The sequence below is a fragment of the Dreissena polymorpha genome, chromosome 4 (assembly GCF_020536995.1).
Source record: "Dreissena polymorpha isolate Duluth1 chromosome 4, UMN_Dpol_1.0, whole genome shotgun sequence".
Lineage (NCBI taxonomy): Eukaryota > Metazoa > Mollusca > Bivalvia > Myida > Dreissenidae > Dreissena > Dreissena polymorpha.
In genome coordinates this window covers 124,000,558-124,020,642 of record NC_068358.1, presented here as the reverse complement: position 1 = coordinate 124,020,642, position 20,085 = coordinate 124,000,558, and the positions used below count along the sequence as shown (strand labels likewise).

The 20,085-nt window shown below is 36.0% G+C and overlaps 1 protein-coding gene across 1 annotated transcript in view; it reads left to right on the top strand.

Annotated features, from left to right (window-relative positions):
• LOC127878753 (putative surface protein SACOL0050) overlaps window positions 1–20,085 on the top strand; it is a gene marked incomplete at its 3' end in the record, with an annotated part of 34,608 nt that overhangs the window by 12,422 nt on the left and 2,101 nt on the right. Inside the window, exons 2-5 of the mRNA XM_052425281.1 lie at window positions 48–101; window positions 893–1,070; window positions 18,058–18,331; window positions 19,659–19,930. Coding sequence (XP_052281241.1) covers window positions 48–101; window positions 893–1,070; window positions 18,058–18,331; window positions 19,659–19,930 — 778 coding nt within the window. The remainder of the gene's footprint in view (window positions 1–47; window positions 102–892; window positions 1,071–18,057; window positions 18,332–19,658; window positions 19,931–20,085) is intronic.

Sequence of the window (20,085 nt, the reverse complement as noted above, 5' to 3'; positions counted from 1 at the left end):
TTCATCATTATAATTGATTGAAGATGTTGTGACACTCTGTATTTCAGACCATTCAACCAGGCAGCATGCCTATGAGTACATTTTATCTGTGCTGAGGCAAGGTTTGTCATTCACATTTTTTCTTATCTCTTTACTTTCAAATGAAACTTGCAAATGTGATTGATTACATGTTAAATGATAATTAGGGATTCAAATAATACAAAAATGTTCATGTGCTTGTTTTTTTCCGATTGTTTATTGCGAAAAAAGTGATTGATTTGTTTTAATTTAAAAGTAAACATTGTGATGCGGTCACTTCTTAAAATACCGAATGTTTTGTAATTGGTAAAATATTGGGTAGCCGCACATGCGCATATATCACAAAAACTTGCTTTACTTTCTGTCTCAAGGAGCACAGAGGTCATGAGGCATCTAATGCATACAATTATTTGCGGACCTTTTTAATGACTATAATTACCGTGTATGTAAACAATGTTTACCAATACAGTACATGAATTGATTTTGAACTTAGTTCTTTTATGTTTGTTCATTTTAAAGACAAGCCTCTACATTTAAAATAATTTGAAAAATAAACATCACAATGGAAAAGGCCATATTGCAATGTATAAAAAAATCATATAGCTGATGAAAGAGATTTTATTATCCCCCGCATAGGCGGAAGGATATTGTTTTGGCGTTGTCCATCCTTCCGTCCGTCCGTCTTTCCGTTCGTCCGTCCGGCACTTTTGTGTCCGGAGTCATATCTTGGAAGTGCTTTGGCGGATTTCATTGAAACTTGGTATGAGTATATATATGGGTAAGAGGATGATGCACGCTAAATGGCATTGTACACCATCTGTTAATAACGGAGTTGTGACCCTTTGTATATATGCTTGTTTATTTTGTATTGCAGGGAAGACAAGTGCTGGTACTCCTATTGATGGTGGTGGCGGTGGTGGTGGGGGAGGTAAGGCTGTTGGTGATGATGATTGTGATTATGACAAGGATTGTAATGCTGATACGGATAATTCTGATGATGATAATGGTGACCATGAGTGGATAATCATACGCCCACAAACGAAGTTTAGGGGGTATATAGGAGTGAGCTTGTCGGTCTGTCTGTCGGTCTGTCTGTCGGTCCGTATTAAGTGTCTGCTCTCTAATTCAAGTTTTTTTCATCCGATCTTCACCAAACTTGGTCAGATGTTGTATCAAGATGATGTCTAGGTCAAGTTCGAATATGGGTCATGTCGGGTCAAAAACTAGGGCATGGGTTCACTTAGTGCGTTTTAAACATTCAGCATGGTGTCCGCTCTCTAATTCAAGTAGTTTTCATCCACGCTTCACCACACTTGGTCAGAAGTTGTATCTAGATAATGTGTAGGTAAAGTTCGAACATAGGCCATGCCGGGTCAAATACTAGGTCATGGGGTCACTTAGTGCGTTTTTAACATCGAGCATGGTGTCCGCTGTTTTATGTGAAGACAACATGCAAAATATTATGTGTCAATGCGGCATGTGGGGTATTTGTTACGTCTGTGACAAAGGTCTAGTTTATGATGTTAATGATAGTTGTGAGGAAGATGATAGTGATGGTAAGGATGGTGAAGATGGTGACAATGATGATGGTGATTGTGGTAATTATGATCATGGCAATGATAATTATGCTTAAGATTGTGAAAATTTTAATAATGATGATAAATGAGGATGAAAAACAGGGGGGGGGTAATGATGATGGTGATAATTGATAATGTTTATGATAGTTATGATGATGCATAATTTGGTGGTTGAATAAGGGGTACATGTATTGCTGAAAAGGATCATTACAATGATGATTATGGTGACCATGAGCGGATGATGATTGATGCTGCTGTTGATGTTGACAAAAATGAGGATTTTTGATGGTGATGATGAAATTCATTGAGTTAATTTCCTACTTTGTATTTATAACACAAATACATTTTTAGGAATGATCATTATATCACACATTTAACCTGTATTGTGTTATAAATTAAATCTTATTGTTACAACATAATAAACTCATCTAAAATCTTATGACCAACCTCCAAAAGTGCAGCTTTCTAAAATGCAACATAGAAGTTGGCCTATCATTCTGTGAAGACCTGCTCAAAAGTGATCAAAATTTAAAGTGTGTCTGTAGGAAAGGGTTTTGATATTTAACAGTACTCAACTTATTCACAATGTTTTAGTGTTTATGTCGTGTCATTATTTATAGATGTGTGTTAACTGTCATTGTTTTTTAGATGCTGAAATTATACCCCCATTATCATTGGTAATGGGGGCTAAATAGGAGTCACTTTGTCGGTCTGTCTGTCCGTCGGTCTGTCCCAAAATTTCATCTGATCTTCACCAAACTTGGCCACAAGTTGTATCTACATGATGTGTAGGTCAAGTTTGAATATGGGTCATGCCTGGTCAAAAACAAGGTCACGGAATCACTTATTGCGTTTTAAACCGAAAGTTTTTCCGGACCATAACTATGTCATTCATCGTTAGTTTTTAAAAGTACTTTGTACATGTGTTCACCATCATGGGACAGTGTGTCATGCGAAAGAAGTACGTCGATATCTCCAAGTTCAAGGTCACATTGGAGTTCAAAGGTCAAAATGCTTGTCCGGACCATAACTATGTCATTTATCGTAAGATTTTATAATAACTAGGAACATTTGTTCACCATCATGGGACGGTTTGTCGCTCAAAAGAATTATGTCGATATCTCCAAGGTCAAGGTCACGATTCGAGTTCAAAGTTCAAAAATGGCTATAAATGAGCTTGTCCGGGCCATAACTATGTCGTTAATTGTGAGATTTTAAAATCATTTGGCTTATTTGTTCAACATCATTGGACATTGTGTCGCGCGAAAGAATTACGTCGATATCTCCAAGGACAAGGTCACACTTTGAGTTTAAAGGTCAAAAATGGCCATACATGAGCTTGTCCGGGCCATAACTATGTCATTCATTGTGATATTTTAAAGTTACTTGGAAAATTTGTTCACAATCATTTGACGGTGTGTCATGTGAAAGAATTACGTTGATATCTCTAAGGTCAAGGTTACACTTGGAGTTCAAAAGTCAAAAATGGACATAAATGAGCTTGTCCGTCCATAACTATGTCATTCATTGTGAGATTTGAAAATGACTCTGTACATTAATTTTGATCAAAGTCATTGAACGTCGTGTCATGCGAAAGAATTCAAGAGTTCAAAGGTCAAAATGGCCATAAATGATAATGGCTTAATAATTCCTAAAAATCGCCATAAATTAGCTCCTTTTTTTTGAAGACAGCATGCAAAATATTCTGTGCCAATGCAGCATGTGGGGGTATACGTCACGTCTGTGACAAAGCTCTAGTTGTTTCCTTGTTTCCTGTACAGACCAGTGTTTTATCTAAAGGCTATACTAAATATTTGTTTTAATGTTTTTTAGCGTCTCTGCCTGAGAACCAAAGACCAGAAAGATACTTCTAGTTCTACATGGACGAGATCACAAACCCTGCTCCTGCTTGAACTGTACAAAGCAAATATAGATAAGTTCAACAACCCCCTGTTAAAAAAAATTGTGGGAAGAATTGTGCAAATCGCTTTACAGTAAAGGTTTTTAATAGCAAGCAGGTTGAAGGGAGATGGAAGACAATCGTGGCAGCTTATCGTCGAGCTAAAGACAGCAACACAGAGCGACGGGATCAAAGAGCCATAATGTGATACTAAAACAGATTGTGATGGAATTTGACACTTAAAGCAAAAATAGATCTAACATTCGATCATCAGCTCAAGTATGGAATGATTACTTTGTGATGATTAGAAATGATCTATGGATTTCAATGAAAGTAAACAAATAAAAACAAACACAATACCTTAATAATGATATGTTATGTCATCATCATAAACATTTTGAACATAAATACCTTAAACAAAGGTCAACGATATGATATTATGTTTCAATGGTTTTTAGCTCGACTATTATATATGAAACATATATAGTGGAGCTATCCTACTCACCCCGGCGTCGGCGTTAGCGTTCCCGTTCCCGTTAGCGTGCAAATGTTAAATTTTGCGTACTACCCCAAATATTGTCAATGTCCCTTGACATATTGCTTTCATATTTTACATACTTCTTTACCCACATGACCCCAACCTATATACAAGAGCAGACAACTCTATCAAGCCTTTTGGTAATACTTATGGCTCTTTTTCCACATAGAGTATGAATATTATTGATAAATCTATGTTAAAGTTTGCGTACCACCACAAATATTTTCAATGTCCCTTGACATATTGCTTTAATGTTTTGCAAACTTCTTTACCAACATGACCCCAATCTATAAACAAGAGCAGACAACTGTAATCAATCATTTTTGTCTTAGTAACTGAATATTTTGTTAAATTTTGTGTTTATCCACTTGACTTCTAAAGTATCAAAGCAATTGCTTTCAAACTTCAAATATTTTCTTACTATCATGCGGGTACTGTGCCTGCCAAGTTCATTTTTACCTTGACCTTTGAATGACCTTGACTCAAGATCAAGAGTAAATTTTACTTACATTGCCATAACTTCTTTATTTATGATCAGATTTTATTAATACTTTGCAAAACAACACTTACCTGAATACCACAATGGATTCCACCCTAACAATACCTCACGCCCACCCAGATTCCCTGCCCCCCCCCCCTTCCCCCCCCCCCCCATTTTTTTTCTTTTTTAACTTTTGAAAAATCATCTAATAAATGACGACACCCCACATTATACCCCCTCCCAACACCCCTCCCACCAGAAAAAATTGTTTTTTTTTTCCTTTTTTTATTTGTGAAGGACCGTCCAAACTTCCCACCCAAGCTATTGCTATCAAACTTGAAATAAAATCTTATTTGTTTGTTATTTGTCTTTACAAATGTTGAATAGATTGTGGAAAATATACCTGAACTATTACCTTGACCTTATTGAATAATTTGAACAATTACCCCATGATGGCTTACGTTATACTGTCAAGCACTCGAATAGTCGAGCGCGCTGTCCTTTGACAGCTCTTGTTTCTAGATAAATGCATGTTTAGGCAATTATTCTTTGTGTGCAGTTCTGAATATATTTTAACTAAAAGTCGAGGTTAAACATTTGCATTTCAATATTAATTGCATGCATGCAACTTTAAAAAAAATCTATACACTGCAGAGGCTTCCAACACTTTAGCATGTTGCATTGACTCAAAGTTTTAATGAAATAAGTGTCAAATTCCAAATCATGGATGATATTATTATTATTGTTGTTGATTTTTAGCTCGGCTGTTTTCGGAGAAACCCCCGAGGTATTGTCATAGCCAGCTCGTCGTCCGACGGCAAGCGTCTAAAACCTTTACATTGGCTCTAAAATCAAAGTGCCTCCACCTACAACTTTTAAACTTCATATGTAGATGCACCTTGATGAGTTCTACACGCCACACCCATGTTGGGGTCACTAGGTCAAAGGTCAAGGTCACTGTGACCTCTAAACAAATAATTCTGACAAGCTTTCATTTATTCAAAACTGCACCCGCAGCCGAGCCGGGCACCCGTTATGTGGTGCTCTTGTTTTTTTAAAGATAGGTTATCGTTTGTTAAATAATTTGCTATAAAAGTGGAACAGCAATAGTTTTTAGTCAATTTATTTAAAAGCAATAGACATTTTTTCAAGAGCATAGAATTGCATACATGTGAAAACAATTCTGTTGGATACACAAATACCTTATCATTTAACAGACATATGGACACTTTAATTTTTTAATACTTTTAATTAAAAAATATGAAGATAAATGCATGATCAGGACTCAAAACTAACCGTCTGATTACAAAATAATGTAAACAAGACTATTGCCAAGCAATATATATCCCCTATCGGCTCCACCATTGTCATAAATATATAATAAAATATTTATATTTGTTGCCATAGCGACCAGAATTTTTTTGTATCAAGAAAATAAAATGACGTGCATAATGTCCATATTGCCATCTATCCATGTTTCAACTTTCATGAAAAATTATGAAGAACTTGAAGTTATCGCAGGATCCAGAAAAGTGTGCAGGATCCACCATTTTCAGCAGTATTTCTAGTCTATTTGTTGCCATAGCAACCAGAATTCTTGACATAGGAACAAAATGAAATGACGTGCATAATATCCATATTGCCATCTGTCCATGTTTCAAGTTTAATGTAAAACATTTGAAGAACTTATAAAGTTATCGCAGGATCCAGAAAAGGTGAGACAGACTGACGAACACACAGAGCGCAAACCATAAGTCCCCTACGGTGAAACCGGTAGGGGACAATAACTACTGAGCAGTATTAGTAAAAACCAATCATTTTTCAAAAATAATGGTCAATGACAAGTTTAATTAGTATGTTTCATTATTTTTTAAATAAAATGTTCACCAAACTAAATTGTCTCAATAGGTAGAACAGAAACCGAAAGCTTATTAATTGATTTTATCGTTAACTGCCTGGTTATAATTGTGCTTTTCATAACGCCTTCGACATTATTTTGAGGTACAAATAATGAAAAGTTATTATCGTCATTTTGAAAAAGAATGTCAATTTCATCTTCATTTAAAATGCATAAATTATGCAGCATGCAACTTGCAATGACTGTTTTGACAATGTACTCTATATCCACCATATCAATAAACATAAGTCTGCAAAATCTACTCTTTAACATGCCAAAGCTGTTTTCTATGAGGATACGGGTGCCAGAAAGGCTTTGTTTAAGTTCACCTGTTCCCTTGAAAGGTGACCATTATCGCAAAATGGTGGCATCAAGTATCTAGAAATCGGATAAGCTTCATCTCCTATTATGTCATTCATTCCAGTAAACCCGGGAAGTACAGCATATACAGGCGAGTTACGGAAAACGCGTGCATAATGCACCTTTCCAGGACACCCTCAATACACATCTGTGAAACGCCTGTCTTTTTGACAAACAGCTTGCAAGATTATTGAATAGTTTCCTTTTCTATTGAAGGAGTCTGGCGACCTTTTCCTTGGTGCCGACATTTTTATGTGCGTCCCATCTATTGCCCACAAGACTCCAGGGAAGCCTTTCTTATTTTGAAATTCATCAATCACAGTCTGCTTGTCATTGCTCGATGGCCAACATATAACTGTCTTAAGAAGACTGTCACATAAAACTGTCAGCATTCTTCGGTTATGGTCTAAGAAAGTGGACTTTGATACGTTAAAACGGTCTGCAATAGGCCTTACTGTTTCTAAATTATCCCAATTCAAAAGCGTCATTAGTAAGTCCTTATCAAATGGAACTTGTTCACGACCCCCAGTTGCAATCCTTCAACGAAGCTGATCATCAGTTGAAATTCTCTCTAGAACTCTTTCAAAAGTACCCCTTGTCATGCGAAAAAAGGTCAAGTCATCTGGGAGGTACTGAGGTACAGTGACTTCAACGTAGTTGGCCACTTTCGGGACATCATCTCTGCAGCGGAAAAGAAACCAAATTACTAGTTATTAAATGGATTTAGTTAAAAGCCTGTTATATTGCTTTGATTACGTCAAGCTTATTAATACCTTAAAACTCAATATGACTTGTGTGCTTAGTAATCTTAATTACTTGTTCAGAGCATTTTCAACCCAGGACCCTAATACAACCCTGTGCCATTAAAATTGCAATAATTATTCAAATAAAACTCAAATTTGAGTTTAGAAGTTTGTTTTCATGGCTATGTTAACATCACATGGCTTATGCATGCTTCTTAGATATTAGGGAGTATGGGTACACCCCTTTGGGTGATACAAATTCTTTAGCATCTTTATTGTTGTAAATTAATTAATTCCGACTATAAATCCAATAAATAAAAGATATACGTTAATTGGTAATTGTCAATAGTTAATACTCGGTGTTAACATTTAAACTATTCACGTCCCGAGGCCGAAATTACTGTTCTTTATATTGTCCGAAATTTAGTTTATCCGAAATAACATTGAATATAACAAGTGAATTCGTTAATAATGGTAGAATAGATATTTCACAATACGTCCATTGCTGCACATAGAGCGGCGAATCGTGGCATTGTTCCACTAGTCTTATCAAAGAGCAAGTCCATTTAATTTTCTACAAGTCATTTATCATAATGATTGAATTAATTGTGAGTCCGTCAAATCGGTATGATTAAATAGCGAGAAGTGCCCCTTTCCAAGGACAGGGTTTTCTATAAACGGAAATGGTCTCATATGTTTTATTTTAAATATTTTCCATTACATACAAAAGAAATGTACTAATAATCTAAAAAAAGAACTCATACATCATTATTGAAATTTCAGCATTAATGTTGATGAGGCCTATTCGTTCCACTTAAAGCACTTTAAGCGGGATTTATCCATCTCCGCTTTTCAGCAACGCCTGTTCATTTCCCAGCATGCAACATTATATATATATATATATATATATATATATATATATATATATATATATATATATATATATATATATATATATATATAAATTATCCAACATATATATGCAAATTATCCAACATATATATGAAAATTATCCAACATATATATGAAAAATATCCAACATATATATGAAAATTATCCAACATATATATGAACATTATCCAACATATATATGAAAATTATCAAACATATATATGAAATTATCCAACATATATATATATATTATCCAATATATATATATGAAAATTATCCAACAAATATATAATTTGACTTTTGCAACGTTTGACACGCCATAGTATACAGCGACGAAATATCGGTTCAATACTGAACTATCTACACTTAACCGATACAGCGCATGTATGTTCTTTCGTTTTAAGAAAGCAACTGCGTTCGCGATATGGGCGACACAATTAAATTACTACGCGCTACATTTTTTACTGTCAAAGTAAATATCTAAATATTATCTGCGCTACAAAGTTTGTATATGACGATTCGCCCGTGCTTTTCAGGCCAGTTTTGAAAGTTTTCCTTACACACGAAATACAAGTTGTGGTTGTCACTTTCACAGCAGCTAATTAATTTGCGCTATTGTTTTCCAAGTAATCAAAACAATCTCGTATATGTCCGTCCTAGCAGTAGAACATTATCAGCATTTATTTTTTTGTTTGCATAAGGTCGCTATATGACCTAAACTGTGTAGGTGTGACTTCAAATTCAGCAAATAAATTAATTGAATATATATATATCAATAATAATTGAATCTACGTGATGTATAGAAACCATATGACAACGTTTGTCTTCACAAACAAATTATGAGCTATTGTCATCACCTTGGCGTCGGCGTCCCGTTAAGTTTTGCGTTTAGGTCCTCTTTTCTCATAAAGTATCAATGCTATTGCATTAAAACTTGGTACACTTACTAACTATCATGAGGGGACCGGGCAGGCAAAGTTAGATAACTCTGGCTTGGCTTGCATTTTGACAGAATTATGTGCCCTATTTATACTTAGAAAATTGAAAATTTGATAAAAAAAATTGTTAAGGTCCACTTTTTGCCTTAAGTATCAAAGCTATTGCTTTCATACTTGCAGAACTCACTAACTATCGTAAGGGGACTGTGCAGGCAAAGTTATGTAACTCTGACTGGCATTTTGACGGAATTATGGGCTATTTATACTTGGAAATTTGGTTAAGTTTTGTGTTTTGGTCCACTTTACCCCTAAAGTATCATAGATATTGCTTTCATACTTGGAACACTCGCAAACTATCATAAGGGGACAGTAAAGGACAAGTTGCATAACTCTGGTTGTCATTTTTACGGAATAATGGCCCTTTTTGTACTTAGTAACTTTGAATATATGGTTTCATTTTGTGTTTAGATCCACTTTACTTCTAAAGTATCAAGGCTATTGCTTTTAAACTTCAAATACTTTCATGCTATCTTGAGGGTACTGTACCTGGCAAGTGGAATTTTACCTTGACCTTTGAATGACCTTGATTTTCAAGGTCAAATTATTAAATTTTGTTAGAATTGCCACTTCTTTATGTATGATTAGATTCGATTGATACTTTGACAAAACAACTCATACCTGACATACCACAATAGACTCCACCCAAACCATCCCCCCGCCCCCCCCCCCCCCGAATACCTCCCCGAATACACCCCAATATTATTTTTTTTAATTAAAGATCATCTAAGAAATGAACACCACACCCTCACACTTTACCCCCCATCCCAAAAAAATAATGTTTATGCGCCCGGTAGGGTGGCATATAGCAGTTGAACTGTCCGTCAGTATGTCAGTCAGTCTGTCCGTCCGTCAGAAAAAAAACTTTAACATTGACCATAACTTTTTTCACTTTTGAAGATAGCAACTTGATATTTGGCATGCATGTGTATCTCATGGAGCTGCACATTTTGAGTGGTAAAAGGTCAAGGTCAAGGTCAATCTTCAAGGTCAAATGTCAAATTTATGGTGTCTGTCCGTCCGAAAACGTTAACATTGGCCATAACTTTTTCAATATTGAAGATAGCAACTTGATATTTGGCATGCATGTGTATCTCATGCAGCTGAACATTTTGAGTGGTAAAAGGTGATGGTCAAGGTTATCCTTCAAGGTCAAATGTCAAATATATGGCGTCTGTCCGTCCGAAAACTTTAACATTGGCCATAACTTTTTTTATATTAAAGATAGCAACTTGATATTTGGCATGCATGTGTATCTCATGAAGCTGCACATTTTTTGAGCGGTGGAAGTTCAAGGCCAAGATCATCCTTCAAGGTCAAAAAAAAATTCAAAGCGGCGTTCTCATGAAGCTGCACATTTTGAGTGGTGAATGTTTAAGGTCAAGGTCATCCTTCAAGGTCAAGGTCATCCTTTAAGGTCAAAGGTAAAAAAAATATTCAAAGCGGGTTTGTCATTAAGCTGCACATTTTGAGTGGTGGTAGTTCAAGATCAAGGTCATTCTTCAAGGTCAAGTCATCCTTCAAGGTCAAAGGTAAAAAAATCAAAGCAGCGTTATCATGAAGCTGCACATTTTGAGTGGTGGAAGTTCAAGGTCAAGGTCATCCTTCAAGGTAAAAGAAAAAATTAAAAGCGGCGTTCTCGTGAAGCTGCTCATTTTGATTGGTGGAAGTTCATGGTCAAGGTCATCCACCAAGGTCAAAGGTCATTTTTTTTTATTTCAAAGCGGCTTTGTCATGAAGCTGCACATTTTGAGTGGTGGAATTTCAAGGCAAGGTCATTCTTTAAGGTCAAGGTCATCCTTCAGGGTCAAAGGTAAAAAAAAATATTCCAAGCGGCGTTATCATGAAGCTGCATATTTTGAGAGGTGGAAGTTCAAGGTCAAGGTTATCCTTCAAGGTCAATGTCATCCTTCAAGGTCAAAGGTAAAAAAAAAATATTTCAAATCGGCGTTCTCATAAAGCTGCACATTTTGAGTGGTGGAAGTTCAAGGTCAAGGTTATCCTTCAAGGTCAAAGGTAAAAAAATTCAAAGCGGCGCAATAGGGTGCATTGTGTTTCTGACAAACACATCTCTTGTTTTTTTCAAACATGGTTAAAAACACAAATATTTAGTTTTATTATTTTATTTTTGAAATACCGTCCAACCATCCCACACAAGAATCCCCCTCCCCCCCCCCCAAAAAAAAAATGCTTTTTTTGTCATTTTTGGAAAATAATGTAATAAATGACCACACCCCACACTATACACCCCTCTCCACTCCACCCCTCCCTCCTTCGTGATTGAAATTGAGATAGGTTCCTACACCTTTAAAAAGAAAAATAGATGAACCGTCTGCACCCGCAAGGCGGTGCTCTTGTTTGGTATTGGATTACACATACTACTTGTATTTTGTTTTTATTAAACTATAAATCTAACATCAATTATTCTAGATTTTCTTTAACAAGGTTTTCTTTATTTTCGGGAAAATCAACCATTTTGAAAACCTTACAAAACTAAATATCTGTGTTGAATTGATAGTTTTTTTAATACTCCTAGTTGTTAATAATTTTGCGTAAAGCATTATAAGATATAATGCGACAATACACTTCACAATTTATAAACGAAGGAAAATCAACAAATACTTTTGTGATCAACGCTGTTAAATAAAATTATACATAAATATTATTAATAGTTGGTTCAACCGTTACAAATACTATGTCCACAATATATGTTTTATCAGTTGACTCTACTGTTACTGAGCCTTACCAATTATGAACAGCGCGGCACAGCTCGGACACGAGTGCTCAGGTGTGTTCATTTACAGAGGTTCAGTATTTAAATATGTTGTTAGACAGAATTTATTAAGACTTCTCTACGTGTGAACGACGTTGGTGCTGTTATAATTATAATAATATAAAATTTGTCAATGTTTTTCCGCATGCATGTTTAAGAAAACATTGAAACATGTAAATATCATAATTAATTGTACGTTCTGTGAGCGCTTCAGATGCAATAATATCTTAAAGACTTTCGCCTAGCCCTCTTGGACTCATATACAAATAACATTCTTGGACTAACGCACACATAACTTTCCTAGGCTAATACACAAATAACCTGTTTGGACTAATATATACTTAATCCTGCTCATAATTACAAACATACAAACATAATTTTTACTAGACATACGTTAATTAACTGTTTTCGTAAGCGCAGGACATTTTCTGTATATGTCTATGCATGCAAAATATCAACCGCAAAGCTGAGGTATATTTAGTATTAGTCTCAATTCTCCGTGACTTTTGTTAAATTAGTTCAGCTTATTTGCCTTTGGTCGTTGTGTATTTAGAACCGTTATATTATATTTGTCGCCTTCAATATGAGGCGGATTGTTCACAAATTGAACTACGGATTGATTAAGTAGTTTTATTAAAGGCAAGGTGTCTGTTGTTCAGCGTGCTCGCCCTTTTGCCTCCTTGGCGCCAGACACGCATTTCCTCCTCAGATTGCAATATGTTTTCGGGTGCCTCGTTACAGGGTCGACACGAACAAGTCTTTTGCATTTTTATTTTTATTCCATAACCTACGGCGGCGCCAAGACAAAAGAGAATCACGCATCTTGTATGAAAGGATGCAACGTAACAAGTTTGACAAGAACGTTCCATTTCGTCTGGATGGTCTTCTGAGGGCCGCGTGTATGATTTGCATTGGCCGCGGCATGCAGTTGCGTGTATTTTTTTTTTGATGCACATCCAGTGTATGTGATTCGTAAAGACACAGAACGCTTGGAAAATTATTGAGCACTCACTGTCAGTAGCATAGCTAACACCAAAATACAACACGAATGGATTTGCTGTATAAGTAAAGTCCATGTAAGCGATCTAAAAACAATAATGAAATAGATACAGTGATTCTAGAGGAGAGCAATGTTAATTATTTACTATTTTAACATGTCTGTCTTCAAAAATAAATAATAAATAACTTTATTTCAATTTTTTTCTGAACACTGATTTCATATCATGCATAATGTATAAAAGACAATATTAGTTTGTGCCAACAAGGTCCTAACGAAACAACAAAACATACAAACACACAATAGTTTAGTCCATTACGTTGATTTGCACCTAGTACTCTTCTTTTGTCTGAAACTATACGTATTTAATTTAATAAATTTAATTTAATAAAATTAAACACTATGTAAACATGTAAAACAACACAAAATGTGTGTGTTTTCTGATCGTAGAACGGAACGTCATTTGGACGAAAAATCGCTTGCCTGATCACAGATGTTATGACAACTTTATTATGATAAACATCGCATTAAAAGTAAAAACAGAAGCAGTTCAGATGATGTACTAAAAACAGTTCAGACGATGTACTCAAACAAAAAAACGTTCATACGATGTACTATTTTCCAAATTCCTCGCCACATATCTAAAAAAGATTAAACAACGTGCAAAACCTTGTACGATATATTCTAAGCATGTTATAAAGCAAATGTTGTATTCATTTCGTTGTTTGTCATCTTAAATAGCAAACGCGTCAAAATAAAGTATGTTCAGACGATGTATCATTTTCATTGTTCATTTTACCTGAGGAATATTTGAAAAAACTACAGTTAGCGGGTACTCTGCGCATAGCTATCATTTTTTTGATAATATAAAATATAAGAATACCTTGACTTTCGTAATTAAGCGATAGCTTGTGCCGCCATTTTGAGCATACGATGTACTTTTGTGATCAGGTGATTTCCCGCATTTTTTTAATATACAAATTATCTTTACACTCGAAGGTGTATGAAAACTTATATGTATTTCTTAAAACTGGATTTGTCTTCTATGTCTTTGTAAATAAACAAATTATCATAACAATCGACTTCATGCTTCCATGTAATACTTTTTTAATAATTAACAACATTAATTTGTTAATAATTTCATCATAAATAAAGTAAAGAGGTTTTTCATCTTTTTGTATTGTTTGAAGTAAATAACTCTGATTTGCTTTATTAGTACTAGACCTCCTATTGAAAATATTCTATACACATATATTCATAGACGAGTATTAACTATATTTGGTATTGTAGATTCGTTTGCTAAAACTTTAATATTGACATATTGTAAATTACTTGTCCCAAGTGAAACACCGAAATCTGGCAATCGGATATGCAATAAAATCCCCGAAATTACATAAGACATATAGAAATACATAAACACTAAAATATTTGCAGTTATAGGTGAACACAAGTTTGCATAAACAAACAAAATTGGAGTATACGTTTCAAACATTTTCTTAAATTTAGTGTTTTCACTCTATTTTGAATACAAGTTCCAGAAAATGTATTACATTTTTATTAATTGTGTATTAGTATCAGTATTAGCGCATGAAAACTATTACATGTTTCGATTAAAATTACAAATCAATGTGTTGATACATTAAAAGCTTTTTCTTGTTTGCTTATCGACTTGTACATTGATATGTGTAACTTTGATTATCCGTTTAGTATTTTTCTCTCCGAAACTTCATCTAATTTCCCCACCTTTGTTACACATTTTTGCTTCATTTTTTGTTAACATTCAAATGCGTCTGATGATTATTAATTTGATTATATTCAATTGTGTTTGCTAGATATAAACGATACGTTCGAAGAATACTGCGTTACTTTGAAAATTTGACAATTTTTCAAAACAGCCATTTTCCCGACTTAATCGTAATGGACGATTACTTATATATATATATTTAATCGATTCTCAATCAATAGTTTGCAAAACGTAAACTTGTTAAAATATAGAACAGGTACAACATTAAAACTTCAAAGCATTAATTGTGAAGCATGTTGTGTATAACAATAGCATAGCAATAGTTTTAGATATAGCAGTAGGTACAATGAATTAAAAGACCAAACTATCTACAAAACAACAACACTCAACAAATCCCGATTTGCACACATATAGACGCAACTGAAAATTAAGTGCAGCGTTAACTAGATGACGGTTACATATATATATAGGATCTGGCACGAGTTGCCATATCATACCATATTTTATTAAACGAGTTCAAGAATTTTGTTAGTAAGCGAGCCTTTGGCGAGCTTACGAACGAATTTCCTGGACGAGTTTAATAAAATATGGTATGAAAGGACAACGAGTGTCAGATCTTTTTTATCACATGCTTTTAAATAAGCAAATTAAATAAATATTTACGCAAACATAATGATAATGATAAATCCCGAATATAGTTTACATTTCGCAACGTCATTTCAACAGAATAACAAAATTCGATTGGTCAATTGAGCAAAAACTAAGCCAATGAAAACGCTTATAAAGTTTATTACACATGTTTAAGATAAAACTATTTGTTATTGTTATATTACATGGGAAACAGGGTTAGGCATTTTATGGCTTTCCTGCGTCTTATTATATGACATTATATCAAAGCAAACCTTATTTTTCTTGAGCCATATATCAATGACACCGATGACGCAGCCATTAATTATGCTCAAGCCGTCAGGGGAAATACAAAATTGTATCCAATGTTCACGTTAATAACTTGGCTCCGTTCCCAGTTGTTATCATTCGTACTTAAAAACAACAAACCGCTGTTATATCTCTTATAACAGCGTTATGCTGGGAAAAACTTCGGATCCAATGTAAAAGAGGAATGTCTTAAGCGAACGGCGATTGGAACGCGGCGAACTGAGCTTAGTCCATGCATATAACCAAACAGTTGGTTACAGTGATAATGCTTTATTTTCTATACATGTCGACAACAATACCAGGAAACTATACAACGGCGAAGATGAATATATCATAACTAAAACCACATGGGTAAAGATCGGTATGGCGCTGCTAATTTTGAAATATATTGACAATTATAGAGTATTTGCGCGATCAGCAACTCTGCGTCGGTTTCTTCTTGATTAATCCCGGAATAATCCTTGGTTCGTTTTGTAATACATTTATATTTATTTTTTCATTCGTCAAGATATTAACCGTAATAATTGTGCTGGTGTTGGAAAAAAAATTATATGGCTATTCATAGCATGTTCCCATTATTTATTTTTTAAACATATTGAAACATAATCGGGGTGTTGTTCATGGCTAGTAATACATTTATAATAATAACTACATGTGCAAGACACACTTATTCTAAAATAATGATGTTGGTAGTGGTGGCTTATATTTCTCATGGCTCGTAAACAATAATTTCCTCTGAGATTCCCAAGACCAACCTCTTGAATGAAATAATAATGTTTGTGGCAGTTATTTCTCATTGATTCCTCATGGTTTGCTGATACTACTAGTTGCCCGTGAGAAGTGAAAGACCTTATCATTTGCCGTATTAATAATGTTAATTAATGAAAAATATGATGTTTGTGATGGTTGTGTACCATATTTGCCATTACCAGCCGATATAAATTGCCCTCCGAGAAGTGCAAAACCAGGTAATTGTCTAAAATAATTATGTTGGTTGTGCTTGTGTCTTATATTTGGCTTGACCAGCTAATATGTATTGCCCGTGAGACGTGCAAAACCAAGAAATTGTTTGCAATAATTATGTTGGTGGTGGTGAAGTTTTATCTTTGGCTGGATCAGCTAATTCGTTTTGCCCGTGAAAAGTGCAATTTTTATTGATTGACTGAAATAATTATACTGGTGGTGGTGGTGTCTCATATCTTGCATTACCAGCTGATTCTACCCGTGAGAAGTCAAGCCCAAGTAATTGTCTAAAATAATGATATTGGTTGTGGTTGTGTCTTATATTTGGCATGACAAGCTGATATGTATGGCCCGTGAGAAGTGCAATTATTACTGATTGACTGAAAAAATAATATTGGTGGAGATGGTACCTTATATCTGGCTTGACCAGATGATTCTAACTATGAGAAGTCCAAGACCAAGTTATTGTCTAAAATAATTATGTTGGTTGTGGTTGTGTCTTATATTTGGTTTTACCAGCGGATATGCATTGCATGTGAGAAGTGCAAGACAAAGAAATTGTTTGAAATACTTATGTTGGTGTTGGTGGTGTCTTATTTTTGGCTTGATCAGCTGATTCGTTTTGCCCATGAAAAGTGCAATAATTACTGATTGTCTGAAATAATTGTCAAAATAATGATATTGATTGTGGTGATGATGATGATGATGATGATGATGATGATGATGATGATGATGATGATGATGATGATGATGATGATGATGATGATGATAATGATGATAAGGATGATGATGATGATGGTGATGATGATGATGATGATGATGATGATGATGATGATGATAATGATGATGATGATGATGATGATGATGATGATGATGATGATGATGATGATGATGATGATGATGATGATGATGATGATGATGATGATGATGATGATGATGATGTTAATGGTGGTGATGATGGGGATGCTTGTGATGATGATGATGATGATGATGATGGGGATTCTGGTGATGATGGTGGTGGTGGTGGTGGTGGTGATGATGTTGAGGGTGCTGATGGTGATGATGGTGGTGATGATGGTGGTGATGCTGCTGATGGTGATGGTGATGGCGATGATAATGGTGATGATGATGGGTGGTGATAATGGTGGTGGTGATGGCAATGATGATGATGGTGGTGGTTGTGGTGATGGTGCTGATTGTGATGATGATGGTGGTGTTGATGATGGTGGTGATGATGTTGATAGTGGTGATCATGGTGGTGATGATGTTGATGGTGATGATGATGTTGATAAAAGTGGTGATGACGATGGTGGTGATGATGGTGGTGATGATGGTGATGGTTTTGGTGATGATGACGGTTATGATAACGGTGGTGTTGAGAGTGGTGATGTTGGTGATGGTGTTGATGATGTTGATAATGGTGTTTCTGGTGATGATGGTGTTGATGGTGGTAGTGGTGGTGGTGATGGTGTTAATGGTGATGATGCTGGTGATCGTGGTTATGGTGATGTTGGTGATGTTGGTGATGATGGTGGTGATGGTGGTGATGGTGGTGATGGTGTTAGTTGTTATGTTGGTTGTGGTGGTGATGATGATGGTGATGATGGTGGTGATGATGACGGTGGTGATGATGGTGGTGATGATGGGGATGATGGTGGTGATGGTGGTGATAGGTGTGATGGTTGTGATGGTGAGGTTGGTGATAAGGGTGGTGATGGTGGTGATGGTGATAGTGGTGATGATGATTATGATGGTGATTCTGTCGGTGATGGTTGTTGTGGTGGTGGTGATGTCGGTGATGATGCTGGTGATCGTGGTTATGGTGATGAGGGTGGTGATGGTGGTGATGGTGATCGTGGTGATGATGGTGGTGATGATGGTGTTGGTGATAGTGGTGAAGGTGGTGATGGTGGTGATGGTGATGATCACGGTCAAAATGATGGTGATGATGATTGTGGTGATGATGGTGATGGCTGTGATAATGATGATAATGAAGATTCTGGTGATGATGGTGTTGATGGTGATGTGGGTGCTGGTGCTGAAGATGACGATGTGGGTGATGGTTGTGATGGTGACGATCATGATAGTGGTGGTGATGGTGGTTATTGTGATGATGGTGATGATGATGGTGATGATGGCGGTGTTGATGGTGTCGATGATGATGATTCTGGGGATGATGGCGGTGATAGTGGTGGTGGTAATAGTGCTGATGGTGATGATGATGGAGATGATGGTGGTGATGATGATGGTGGTGATGATGGTGGTGATGATGGTGGTGATGGTGGTGGTGATGATGGTGATGGTGCTGATGGTGATGATGGTGGTGATGGTGGTGGTGATGCTGCTGATGGTGATGATGACGGGGATGATGGTGGTGATGATAATGGTGGTGATTATGGTGGTGGTGATGGCGATGATGATTATGGTGGTGGTGTTTGTGATGGTGCTGATGGTGGTGATGAAGATGGTGGTGATGATGGTGATGGTTATGATGATGGTGGTGATGGTGATAGTGTTGATGGTGATGATGGTGGTGATGACGATGGTGGTGATAATGGTGATGATGATGGTGATGGTTTTATGTGATGATGACGGTGAGGATGATGGTGGTGATGATGGTGGTGATGGTGGTGATTGTTGTGATGGTGGTGGTGGTGATGACGATGTTGGTGATGAGGGTGGTAATGAGGATGGTGATGATGGTGATGATGTTGATGGTGAGGGTGGTAATGAGGGTGGTGATGATGGTGATGATGTTGATGGTGGTGATGGTTATGGTGGTGATGGTTATGGTTGTGATGATTGTGCTGATGATGATGGTGATCATGATGATAATGATGATGAGGATGAGGATGACGATGACCTTGAGGATGAGGATGATGATGATGATGATGATGATGATGTTGATGATGATGATGATGATGATGATGATGATGATGATGATGATGATGATGATGATGATGATGATGATGATGATGATGATGATGATGATGATGATGATGATGATGATGATGATGATGATGACGACGCTGACGACGATGACGACGATAACGACGATGACGACGATGACGACGATGACGACGATGACGACGATGACGACGATGACGATGATGACGATGATAACGATGATGACGATGATGATTATGATGATTATGATTATGAGCATGAGGATGAGGATGAAGACAATAAATGAGTCTTTACCAAGTTGTACATGAGTCTCTACAAATAAGTACATGAGTCTCTACCAAGTAGTAGATAAGTCTCTACTAAGC